General features: G+C 46.5%; 2 protein-coding genes across 2 annotated transcripts in view; both read left to right on the top strand.

Moving 5' to 3' along the window:
* Positions 1–9,105, top strand: part of PEX7 (peroxisomal biogenesis factor 7) — a gene marked incomplete at both ends in the record, with an annotated part of 70,545 nt that extends 61,440 nt beyond the window's left edge. Inside the window, 3 exons of the mRNA XM_084257987.1 lie at positions 4,390–4,452; positions 8,311–8,478; positions 8,590–9,105. Coding sequence (XP_084114113.1) covers positions 4,390–4,452; positions 8,311–8,478; positions 8,590–9,105 — 747 coding nt within the window. The remainder of the gene's footprint in view (positions 1–4,389; positions 4,453–8,310; positions 8,479–8,589) is intronic.
* A 474-nt stretch (positions 9,106–9,579) lies between these two features.
* SLC35D3 (solute carrier family 35 member D3) lies at positions 9,580–12,067 on the top strand (the record flags this gene model as incomplete). Its single annotated transcript, XM_084227690.1, has 2 exons — positions 9,580–10,228; positions 11,247–12,067. Exons 1-2 carry the CDS (start codon positions 9,790–9,792, stop codon positions 12,065–12,067), a joined length of 1,260 nt encoding a protein of 419 aa, XP_084083816.1. The 5' UTR covers positions 9,580–9,789.
* Positions 12,068–12,271: the final 204 nt, after the last annotated feature.

Below are 12,271 nucleotides of genomic sequence, written 5' to 3'. Positions count from 1 at the left end.
CCAGAGACAGACTAATGGGGGGGGGGGGAGCCGGGAGAAGAGGAGGGATCGGGGCCAAAATAAGGGGGGTGGCAATTGTACGGGGAATATAACCAAAATGAAAATGCATACATTGCGCAAAAATGAAAAATGATACAAGAATTATATAAAATAAAATATTAAAAAAATAAATCTCTTAATGAGTCAGTAGGAATTCTTTGTTATATTAACAGCCACAGTAAATCAATCTTGATAATTAACCTTATTCGTGGCATGTGTATACATTTTAATAAAATGAAAAGAATTGATAAGATTAAGGAATATGATTTTATAAATTGTAGATGTATTAACATTTAGTATTTCATTATGAAGTGCTTCCTTTTCCAAAATTTGCATTTATTAAGACCTTTATCATTGATGATGTTTTATAAACAAGTTTTTTGGCTCCACTAATGATAAATTCTTATAATAAACTACTTATTGACTGGATTTGTTTCTTTAGTAATCTTGGGTCTGTGATGGGATCTAGCTCAGTACCTTGCACATAGCAAATGCTGAAATATTTATTTAATACAGTTGCTCTTTTTTGTTGTTGTTTTTAAATGTTTTTATTACATTGTTGTTCTTTTTTTTTTTTTAAGATTTATTTATTTTTATACAAGAGCTAGGGTACAGGCCAGAGATGTGGGGGGTGAGAGTATCCACCAGAGACAAAGTGGGGAACAGAACAGGCAGATGACCGAAATACACTGCTGAGGGGAGCAGCAGGTGCGACAGGAGAGGTCTGCTGCGCCATGTGGGAATCTCCCTGGCCGGCTGGGAATCAACCCCTGCTGCAGAGGTTGCGGACAGCATCACAGCACTGCGCTCAACCCGCTGCACCACCGGGGAGGCCCATGTTGTTCATTCTTGTACAGTATTTGATTTCTCCCCTCAAGTGTAGTCCCCATAGTTCTCCCATCACCATAGTGCCTTGTGCTCTTCCCTGTCCTGTTTTGATCCCTCTTTCTCCCCTTCCCTTGCTGTATACCTCAGATCTATGGTCTGCTTACAAGTTTTGTCTGTTTCTCTATAACCACATGTAAGTGAAACCATTCGATATTTATCTTTCTCCTTTTGACTTATTTCACTTAGCATAATCCCTTCCAGCTCCATCCATGTTGCCACAAATGGCATGAGTTTATCTTTTTTGATCACTGGGTGTTAGTCTGTTGTGTCAATACAGTCACTCTTAAGCATTCCATGTAGGATGTTGTAATGGTGTATATGCCATAGCCATATTTAGACATTAATAGGCCATATATTGGTAGATAATCAATTTCTACTCAGTTTTTCAAGAAAGAATGCTTCATTATGTTTTAAAGAAATTGACACATTAATACAATAGAAAAAAAGTCTACTTCTAATTAGTACACTGATTCTTAAAACTTAGATCTATTTTGCTATTAAAAAATCAAAATGAAATAACTAAAACATCTATGGAATCTTAACCTGTTATTTTTCACTACTCTAGAAGATGACAGTTTTAAAAATAATAATGAAGAAGATTGATTTCCCTGAGTTTTACATTAAGTAAAGAAATATAACATTTTCACAAACTATTTTTTTCTTCTAATGTTGATTTTTTTACTTTTGAGTTTTAATGAAAAGATTTGCATTTTAATTTTAGATTAAAGGAAGCCAAATAGGCACAGGGATGAAGTGTACTACAAATGGGGCTTGAAGGTTAAGAAATTTTCTACCTGAATATCCTTAGGCCAAAGAGGTAGAATCTGGAATGAGGTAGAGCCACTTGCACACTTACTGTAAGGGAAGAGCTTCAAACAAGATGTTCCTTGGCCACCAGTCTTCAAGAAACCCTAGACAGAAGTTAGAAAAAAAGCCTTCTCTCGAAAGATTGTTTCATCAGAGGAGTTACAATGCAGTTTAGTTGTCCTACAGCTAGAACTTATTAGTTCTTCATTTACCTTTATTCCACTGGCTAGAAGACTTTCCTTCTCCTTATCATGTCCCCACCCCACAAATAGTAACAACAAATATTTGCTGTCAAAGGCACACTCCTTATTTAAGGTACAGTTTGGATAATAATTCCTTCTGAAAGCATGCATTTTACTCCCATTTGGCTATAATGACCACTTACATGCTTTTGCCGGACCCCATACCATAATACCCCTGTGATCATATTCATCACTTTGCACTGTATCCGTCTCTCCCCTAGAGCCAAGATCTGTCGGGACAGAGACCAGCATACAGGATTGAGGACAATCCTCAGCATACATCTGACATAAAGGAGTGTAGAGGCAGGAATGACACAGGGCAGGTTTTCCAGGATCCCATGCAGACCGGGTAAAGGAGGAGTCCTGGAGCCCTCAGTGGCTTTTGCAGGTTTTTTATTTAGATTTACCAGGCATATGGCAGGCAGGGGTGCTGGGGGGCCGGGAGGCTGGCAGGCCTCCCAGCCCCCAGCAAGTCTTCACTCTATCTGGGCTCTCTGGCCTTCTCTCGTGTTCTCTCTGCTTCTCTGCTCTCCTGCTTCCGTTCATTCTTGGCTTCTGCTGGAGTCCCTGTGATGCCGCCCTTATAAACTCAGCCTCTCAGCCCAGGTGTACCCACTTCAGGTGCCCGCCATCAGGCATGTGTTTAGGACCACAGGGTTCCCTCATCTATCCTAATGGCAGGAGGGCAGAAAAGCCTGATACTTTTACCTTACGCTACAAGGAGGCGCTCAGTTAATATTTGTTGAATAAGTGACTGAATATAAAGATGTATCTATCTACGAATTTTGTTTTAAATTACATTTAAACTAGCTTTTAGTATAGAGGAATATTTGATATAGAATAAAGCTCTCTGAAGCCTCTCTAATGTTCATGACATGCGAAAGTCCTGTAAAACCTGTTGCCTTGACCCAGATTTCTGACCACACACCCATTTAGGTGCTGTTTATCAACAAGGCTCTATTCAACTAGCCCTAGTAAGGAAGGAAAAAAACTGTTCATACATGGATTATCTCATTCAGCAAGCATTTATTAAAGGTTTTCTGTTTATAAAACAGTATAGATTTGATCAAGATATAATCCCTGACTCTAAAAGAGAAGATCCTGTCCAGATTTAGGTATACGAAAGTGGTTACATCCATATGTGTCTGTTGTTAGAAAACAGCTATAGAACCCAGCTTGCTTTTGTCCTCTCTTTAGTTATCATACAGTGTAGGGCCCAGTTACTATTTGAGTATGATAATATGCTCAGTTCTGATGCTGAGCATCAGAAGCTTTAGTTTCATTTGTTCCTTTTAGAAGAGATTTTTTTTTTTAATCTGTAACTTGCTTTATTTGATCCTGTGGGTTAACCTACAAACCACTTCAGGCTATTTGGAACTCAGCAGCATGCAAATCTCAAATAAAATAGTTACTAAATACAGCTTAAATGATTAATAAATTAATAAACAGCTTAATAAATTCTTTTCATGTATTTTAGGTAGAAATTTTGGATACATGACTTAGTAGAATAGAATCAAGAAACTAAACTTTTGGTTTTGTAATACTTCAGGTAGGGGTAGTAGTTTTCTTAAAGGATGGCTCTGTTATATTTCATCTCTTTTAGTTCTTTTCTCATGCTCTTTTCCTACCACGTAGCAGTCTACCAGATTTGAAACTTAGGTTTTAAATAAAAATGTGAAAATATGGCACAACGTATTTTTCATTATATTGATGGACAAATGTCTCTCCTTCCCCTCATTCTTAAAGGAGAATACTTGGATCCTGCTAAATTTTAAATTTCTTACTAGTCAACAGCAAAAATATTGCTGCACCTAAAATACTTCAAAAATTCTCCAGCGTAGTGCATGTAACAAAAGTCCAGTTGAGAAAATTGAAATATATCAAAAAATTTTTTATAAAAGGTTCTCTTTCGATTCTGGCTGCGTATTAGAAAGTTCCCTAGGTGATTATATTTCACAGTTCGTAAATGCTCTAGGTTAACTTTGGGGGAGTTTGGGAATTGATAAATCTGAAGGATATTATTCTTTCTTGACTCTTCCCAAAATGAATATGTGTACAAAATGTTTCATTAATGGATTTTCTGACTCCTGTCTGTGTGCGATGGTTTAAAGAGCCCAGGTTGTAGATCAGCCTTAGGTGATACCAGTCACGCTGATACTGTGAAGACTGGGACCGCCTTCTGCCCGCCAGGTGATTCTAACGCCCGCTAAAGCTTGGGAACCAGCTGCAGAAAGCCTGCAGAAAACTATAGATTAAATCTTATGTTTTGGTTTATTTGAAGGTCGGTATTTTAAAAAAAAAAATTTATATGAAGAATGACTATATATTTTGTATAAAGTTATCCCTTTGGCATTGAATAATTCTTGTAATGAGTGGCTGTCGGTTATGTTTCTTTCTTCTGTTTGTTTTCTAGGTGGCTGACTGTGCTTGGGATGAAACGATAAAGATATATGACCCTGTTTGTCTCAGTATGCCTGTCTGAGATACATTATAAGAAACAAAGAAACGAGGCTTATTGACTGAAGAAACTACTTTACAGGAAATAAATTAACTATTGATAATAGAGACATAATGCTTTTATGTGCTATTCAGATTTAAAATTTTAAAAACTTGTTCTGCAATCCATTTTGAGGCAGCTGATAAAGACTTTCTTCACTATTTAAGCCTGATACTTAAGCCATACGTCTTAAAATCCTAAGAAATAATTAATGTTATGGTTTATCTTGTAGTGTCTGTTAATCTCTGTATTGTAAAATGGATTAAATTATGGAAGACCCACAGATTATATTGATAGTGAAATATTTCATTTTTAATTTGTCATTTTTATGTAAATCATAATAACTGCTATTGAGAAAAATAAACTACATCTCTTAATCATTTATCATTTTGTGGCATCCCCAACAAGATTACTTTTAAAATATAGTATAGGTATGAACACAAGACTCTAGTATAAATTTACTTTACTTAGCAGTTATTCACTGAGCATCTACTATATGCTTGACAGAAAAACTGATGATTCAAGAACGTGGTGCCATTCTTTAAGATAAGTTAAGAGCATACGTAGTTATTCAAAGCTTTTTAGATATTCTACCCAGAACCCTATATTTATATTTTTTCTCACCTTTCTATCATACTTTTTAAAGACTAGTCACTGTGAAAAATAACATAAATTATTAAATTTTTAACAAGTTTTTGAGAATTTTAATCAGAACGAAGAAAATTGCATATTATATACCTCTTTATTTGTTCTAGAAACAATTAAGAGAAAGTACAAAAATAATCATTATAAAAAATAGAACAGGAGACATGAAGTAGAGCTGGGAGTGAGGTTTGAAAATATAGGCCTCAGAGTCCTAGAAAGTGGCTACTGGCAGGTTAATTGGGATGCTTGGTGAGGCACAGAGTTCATACCCAGACCTGAAGTTGAGGACTTTGTCCTAGAGCCAAACAGGCATGGCCCTAGCACCTTTGGAGCACATGAGCACATATTGGTGCTCAATAAATATTTTTTGAATGAATAAATGAATAATCTTAGGGAAAATGCAATTCTTTTTAGTTCTGAGGTCATCAATTTTAATTGTTATTTAGAAACCCTCCAAAATAAAACACTTCTTAACAATAGTATATTGTAAGGAACAAGGATCTCACCATATCCTTAGAGCTGTCACAATGATGGGTTCCTAGAGCTGTTTCTGTTGTTTCCCTCCATGTGAACTGGTGGCATCACCCCCAGTGCAGTTCAGTAAAAGCAGGTTCACAGTGGGTGTTCTCTGTATCATGGGATTTCTAATAGATCTTTTAAAATACTTAACCCAGATCATATTTACAATGAAACAAAATAACATTTTCTTTTTAGAATGCAAGAGATTTTATTAACAAAATAACCTATCATATATGCTTTGAAACAAATATTTGTGACTTAAAAACTAGTATCTCCTTGATTTATTTTTTCCCTCTTTTTCAGACAGAGATGTTTGGAGATATTAACTTCATAATACTTAATTCAAGTTCTTAAAGTCTATCAATGTGAAAGAGTGTGAGTGAACACTTACTCACTGGGTTCCCTGGAGCTAAGGTTGAGAAACTAGAAAAAAGGGAAATGGATATGATCCTGAAAGAGAATGATCAAGGTTTTTAATATTGGTAGTTCATAAGCAGCCTCTGGACTTTTAAGAGGACAACCAGTCATTCCCTCCAGATTGGAAAACCAGCCTTAATCTCCAGGCTGCTGAGTTCTGAGCTCTCTCCTGTCATCTTCCCAGTTCTTCCCCCATCTGCAAGGGTCTTACAGCCCTGAGCATCTTCTGGGGTCTGGACTCCCTGTGAGATGCTTTTTGCATGTTATCCCTTTTTATTTTTTTTAAGATTTATTTATTTGTGCATACAAGAACTGGGGTATAGACCAGAGATGCGGGGAATGAGAGGATTCACCAGAGACAGAATGGGGAGCAGAACAGGCTGATTGCCTGAAATACACAGATGAGGGGCTCAGTGGGGAGACAGGAGAGGTCTGCTGCACCATGAGGGTTGCTCCCTGGCTGGCTGACCAGGGATCGAACTCATGTTGCACTGGCTGGTGAGAGCTTCACAGCTCTGTCTCTAGCCCCTGCGCCACCAGAGAGGCCCATGATACCCCTTTTCATCTTTATAATATGCTTGCAAGGAAGCCTACCCACTTTTCCAGACAAGGAAACAGCCTCTAAGGAGTTACAATATCTGGGAAGTAATGGAGCTGGCATTTGAAATCTGTGTGAGTGAGTAAACCTATGCCATGCCACAAGGCCTCCTTTTCTTAGAAACAATAAAAGTTGATCCACTGAGGGCTAGTAAAGATGTGGAACTCTGGTGACTAGATCCTGATCATTCCTAAGAGTATTAATAAAATTGAGTTTCCAAGTCTACAGAGCTAAAAAGTAAGTGACCTTACCACAGGTCCCAGAAGATCCAGACTGAGAGCCAGCAGTCCCTTCTGGCTTTGGCACCTTTTCAACTGTAAGTCTTGACTATAATTTGGCTCATTCAAAAATGAACTCAATAATTTCTTATTTAATAGGCCTTTATTTGAATGAGATAACCTAGCTGCAATGCATGTGCTTGTCCAGGAAACCTCCTCTGTAGCCCCTCAAGATGGTTTTATTGCTATCCTTGCTGTTCCCTTTTCTGCTACAAGACCCCAGTGAGCTCATCAAGTCATCTCACCTCCACTGTGAACCCTTAACAATTAAGATGTGTGCTTATCTTGGAATCCTCTGTGGCTAACACACTGCCTGGCACAAAGTACTTGCTCTGCTGGATGAATGAACTAAATGATTTATTGAATACCATCCAGATTTACTGAGTAGCTCCAAAGATAATGGAGCTTGAGTGTAGACCCTTAGTATCTTGTTGCCTGTAGATCAAATAGCTTTTTAACCGTCATGTCTATCTTCTTGTTCCATTAATCTTGCTAAACATAGTATCTTTATTTTTCTGATTTTTCCCTAGGAACTTATCTAGTAACTGGTGTGGGAGAAAGTATTAACTTTTTTTTAAATAAAGCCCTAATGGGAAAAAATTATATGCAATAAAATATAGAAAATGTACTCTTTTATGCCAGTGTAGGTTTCAAATATTAAGCTAAATTTCTTGCCTAAATGAGAAGGGTAAGAGAGCTGAATCAGCCCCAAATCTTTTACTTAATGTTAGTATCACAAATGGAAGCAATTATAATTACTGGTAGAAATGAATCACTCCAAAACTAGGTCTGTGCAGACAGTTCTTTATAATAGTCACTTAGGATGGCTCTAATTGGAATGATCCCCAGAAGCAGATACGTTATTTGCTGATGTCTTTAAAAAGTTCATTTTCAAGGTTTTTGTGAGTATATTTTAAATGTATGTTCACACCACACTTACATACACATAATTACAATTGTTTCTTCAGATTTCATTATCTCCTAAAGGAAGAACATCAACACTTGAAAAAAGAGTCCCCGGAATAGTCAATCGTGTGCAATTACAGCTTTTAGCAACAAAAACCATGATTCCCTGTGGAAAGGGAAGCATGGGTTTTCAGGATGCTTTCCGTGTCATTCCTGGAAAGCTGGCACTGTGGGCCAATTCCAAAGCATTTTCTTTAATGCCCACCAGTCAGGGACAGGGAAGTGGACCTGCCTGGCGCTCTGCACACGAGCTGGCGGGTTGGTCGCTAAAGAGTGCAACCAGCAGCTACCAAGCTGGCCGGGAAGAAAGGCAACAGTTATGCTGCCATCCCTGTTGGAAATTGTTATTTCCAACTCTCCAACTCTCTCCCTCATATCTCTCCCCCTCATAACTCTCCCCCAAATTTTAGGTAGCACGAAACTGTAGCTCTGGCGGTGACCTCGGCTGATGGAACCCCGTTGCTGATGCTGAATTTACGGATCCGGGCGTTGCGTTCTAGGGAACGATATTCAGATCAAAGAAAGGGTCACCGAAGTCTTGAGCTCCGCCTGGCTGGAGCTGCTCTCTTAGCTAAATGGGAAGTAAAATGGGGCGCAGACGTGCCCTAGCCAGAGGAAGGTTGTCAACCCCTTCCCAGCAGGGGTTGTCCTGCCCCCCAAGTCGACCCACGACGGCCCTGGAGCCTGCGTTAGGTTTCCGAGGATGTGGAGACCGCTGCCCCGAGTCTACACCGTCTAGGCCGGGAGTTCCTACCCCGGCCACACCCGCCTCTCCTGCTTCCCCCCGCCCCGCGACGCCGCCAGTTCCTCCGGGCTCACTCCCCGGCCGGCAGCGCTGCTCTGGAACTCCGGGACCGTGGAGGCTCCTCAGTCCAGACCGTGGTCTCTGCCCTTTTGCTTATTTCCCATCCTTGCCGCACTTCAAGCGTCTGCGTCTGCAGCCACCCCCAGGCTCCGCAACCCCACCAGCCCCTGGCGTCCCGGGGGGCTCCCCCGGAGCGGCGGGGCGTAATCCCAGGCTCCTTCCTAGAAGGCTCTAGGACAGGGGCGCCCTGTGCTGGCGACACTATGGGGCTGGCCTTTGCGCCCGTGCACGCCCGGGACCGTGGGCTCCTTCAACGTCCCGGCGCTGGCGCCGGAATCAGGAACACGCCCGGCAGCTCAGCTCTCCCGGCACCAGCGTTTTCCCTCCCCTGGCAGCTGGACTAGGGGTGGCGGGAGGAACCGTGGGTTGCAAGACCAACTCGGAGGAGGGAGGCTGGGGGCACTGCCTGGTTGCGGCTAATACATGTGCTTGTCCCAGGAGCGCTTTGGTTTCTAAAATCTTTAGCTATGGCGGGGATTCTCTCCACCCCGCCAACCAACGCGCCCCTCGACTCAGAAACAGAAGGAAGGGGAGCAAGCAAGGGTTGCCGGCGCTGTTGGAGCACCGGGCTGCCCCGAGAGCCGGCCAAGGAGCGCGCTTGGCGTGGCGGGAGCGGGGTCCGGCCCGCGCGCAGCGGTCGTCGGAGCTTCCCTGCGCAGGGCGCCTCCCTGACGGTGCAGCCGCGCGGGACACAACCCATCGTGGCTCGTCACCTACTTACAAATCGCTGTCGCTAGGATTCCCGCCACTCCTCTCAGACCAGCCCCCCCACCCCTGCCACTTTTCGGAGTCCCCCGCCCCCGTCACTGCCTCCCGCGCGCCGCGGGGTAGTCGGACGCGGAGCCGCCTGGCAGCGAGGACGCCCGGCTGGAGCTGCCCTCCGCGGCCGAGCCGGCGCCCCCTGCCCTTCGCCGCGGCGTGGGGCGGGCACCCCCGCCGCCCTCGCTCGGCGTCTCCCGGCTCCCCTCTGCGCTCCCGCCCGCAGATCCCCGAGCTTCGCCACCGCCGGGGGCCGCGGGGCCGGCGCGATGCGGCGGCTGTGCCGGGGGCGCGTGCTGGGTATCTCGGTGGCCATCGCGCACGGGGTTTTCTCGGGCTCCCTGAACATCCTGCTCAAGTTCCTCATCAGCCGCTACCAGTTCACCTTCCTGACCCTGGTGCAGTGCCTGACCAGCTCCACCGCGGCGCTGAGCCTGGAGCTGCTGCGGCGCCTGGGCTTCATCGCCGTGCCCCCCTTCGGCCTGAGGCTGGCGCGCTCTTTCGCCGGGGTGGCGGTGCTCTCCACGCTGCAGTCCAGCCTCACGCTCTGGTCCCTGCGCGGCCTCAGCCTGCCCATGTACGTGGTCTTCAAGCGCTGCCTGCCCCTGGTCACCATGCTCATCGGCGTCCTGGTGCTCAAGAACGGCGCGCCCTCGCCGGGGGTGCTCGCCGCCGTGCTCATCACCACCTGCGGCGCGGCGCTGGCAGGTGAGCGGAACCCGCGCCGACCCCCGGCCCACCCCTCCCCACCGGGCAGAGACCGCGGGGGGCACTTAGGACAACGCCCTCACTTCCAGAAGGGGAGACGGAGGCGCAGAGGCGGAGAGCTTTGAACGCGCGGCTCGCCAACGGCACGTGTGGGACCCAGCCGAGCCTTCCCGGCACTCTGGCCTCCTCCCCGACCCGGGGCCAGGCTTCCACCCGCACCCCAGCCGCACCGCGGACCCCTTCCCCGTCCCGCTCTACTCCCGCACCCCCCGACACTCCGTCCTCCTCGGAGAGAGGTGGCGAGCGCGCCCGAGCCCGGGCCGGAGTCCTCCCGGCTCGAACCTAGCCCGAGCCGGAAGGAGGGGGGCCGCGAACTTCCTGGGGTCACGCGGGGCTGGTGTGAGTTGGGGGGAGGGAACACGGCTTGGGACGCCCGAGCTAGTTTGGGGTCCCTCGTCCCGCGCGGGGGTGCGGGTGGCGGCGCGAGGCAGAAGGGGGCGAACTGAGACCCACCTGCGCTCGGGGTTGGGCGAAACTGAGGGAGATGGAAGCCCGCGGGTGGGGAACCTTTCCGAGGCGGGGTGACGGGGGGCTTGTTCAACCTCGGTCAGCCCTGCGCGCTTAGAAGCCACTAGCTGGGGCTCCCTCTTCCTTCCGGCGTCCCCCGACGGGAAGGGGGTATCGGGGTCCCACGGGCCCTTCATGGACCTTTGTGCCAGCCCCGAGAAGCCACGCACCTGCCCCGAGGGCATTTGCTCTCTGGGGGGGGGGGGCTTGTTGCGGCCAGAGCTAGGCAGGGTGCCCCGAGGACAGGGCAAAGAAGGCGCCTCTTCTCCTGCCTTGCGCTGGGCATTGACTGGGCTTGCATTCCCGATTTTGACTAGTGGGCAGAACAGGGGCGCGAACCAGGGCCACTCTCCAAGCCTATGCCTTGCCCGCAGTAGATACCCCCACCCCTCAACTCGCTGTCTTCTCTTTCTCCTCCCTGCCTGGGTGTTCGTCTTCCTGCGCGCTCCAGGAGCTGGCGACCTGACCGGCGACCCCATCGGGTATGTGACGGGCGTGCTGGCGGTGCTGGTGCACGCCGCCTACCTGGTGCTCATCCAGAAGGCGAGCGCCGACACCGAGCACGGGCCGCTCACCGCGCAGTATGTCATCGCGGTCTCTGCCACCCCGCTGCTGATAGTCTTTTCCTTCGCTAGCACCGACTCTATCCACGCCTGGACCTTCCCGGGCTGGAAGGACCCGGCCATGGTCTGCATCTTCTTGGCCTGCATCCTGATCGGCTGCGCCATGAATTTCACCACCTTGCACTGCACCTACATCAACTCCGCCGTGACCACCAGCTTCGTGGGCGTGGTGAAGAGCATCGCCACCATCACCGTGGGCATGGTGGCCTTCAGCGACGTGGAGCCCACCTCTCTCTTCATTGCCGGCGTCGTGGTGAACACCCTGGGCTCCATCATTTACTGTGTGGCCAAGTTCTTGGAGACCAGAAAGCAAAGCAAGTACGAGGACTTGGAGACGCAGCCCAGGGGAGAGGAGGCTCAGCCAAGTGGAGACCAGCTGCCGTTTGTCATGGAGGAGCTGCCAGCAGAGGGTGGAAATGGTGGGTCAGAAGGTGGGAAGGCAGCAGGTGGCTCCTCTCAGCAGGGCAGGCGAGAGGCAGGGGGCAGCCCCAGCGGAGTCCCGCTGGCCGTTAGGAGCTCTCAGACCTCAGAAGAAATGAGCAAGAAGTCCTTGAAGGACGCCTACCTCGAAGTGTGGAGGTTAGTTAGGGGAACCAAGTATATGAAGAAGGAATATTTGATAGAAAATGAGGAGTTACCCAGTCCTTGAAAAGGAAATGCATATAATGTATATATGTACATACACTTATTTTATATGTTACAGATGACGTATTTTAATGAGGAGCCATCCGATTTTATTCTTTGAGGAGTGGGGAAAGGAAGCAAAGATAGAAGCTCAAAGGGACTACAGCAACAAAATTAGCACTGACATGAATTATTTAGCATGAGTTTACCTGAAGCATCACGGAGACAA

This window comes from Talpa europaea, assembly GCF_964194135.1.
Source record: "Talpa europaea genome assembly, chromosome: 2".
Classification (NCBI taxonomy): Eukaryota; Metazoa; Chordata; class Mammalia; order Eulipotyphla; family Talpidae; genus Talpa; species Talpa europaea.
Note: the sequence above shows the minus strand (reverse complement) of the source record. Positions and strands in the feature narration are given on the sequence as shown.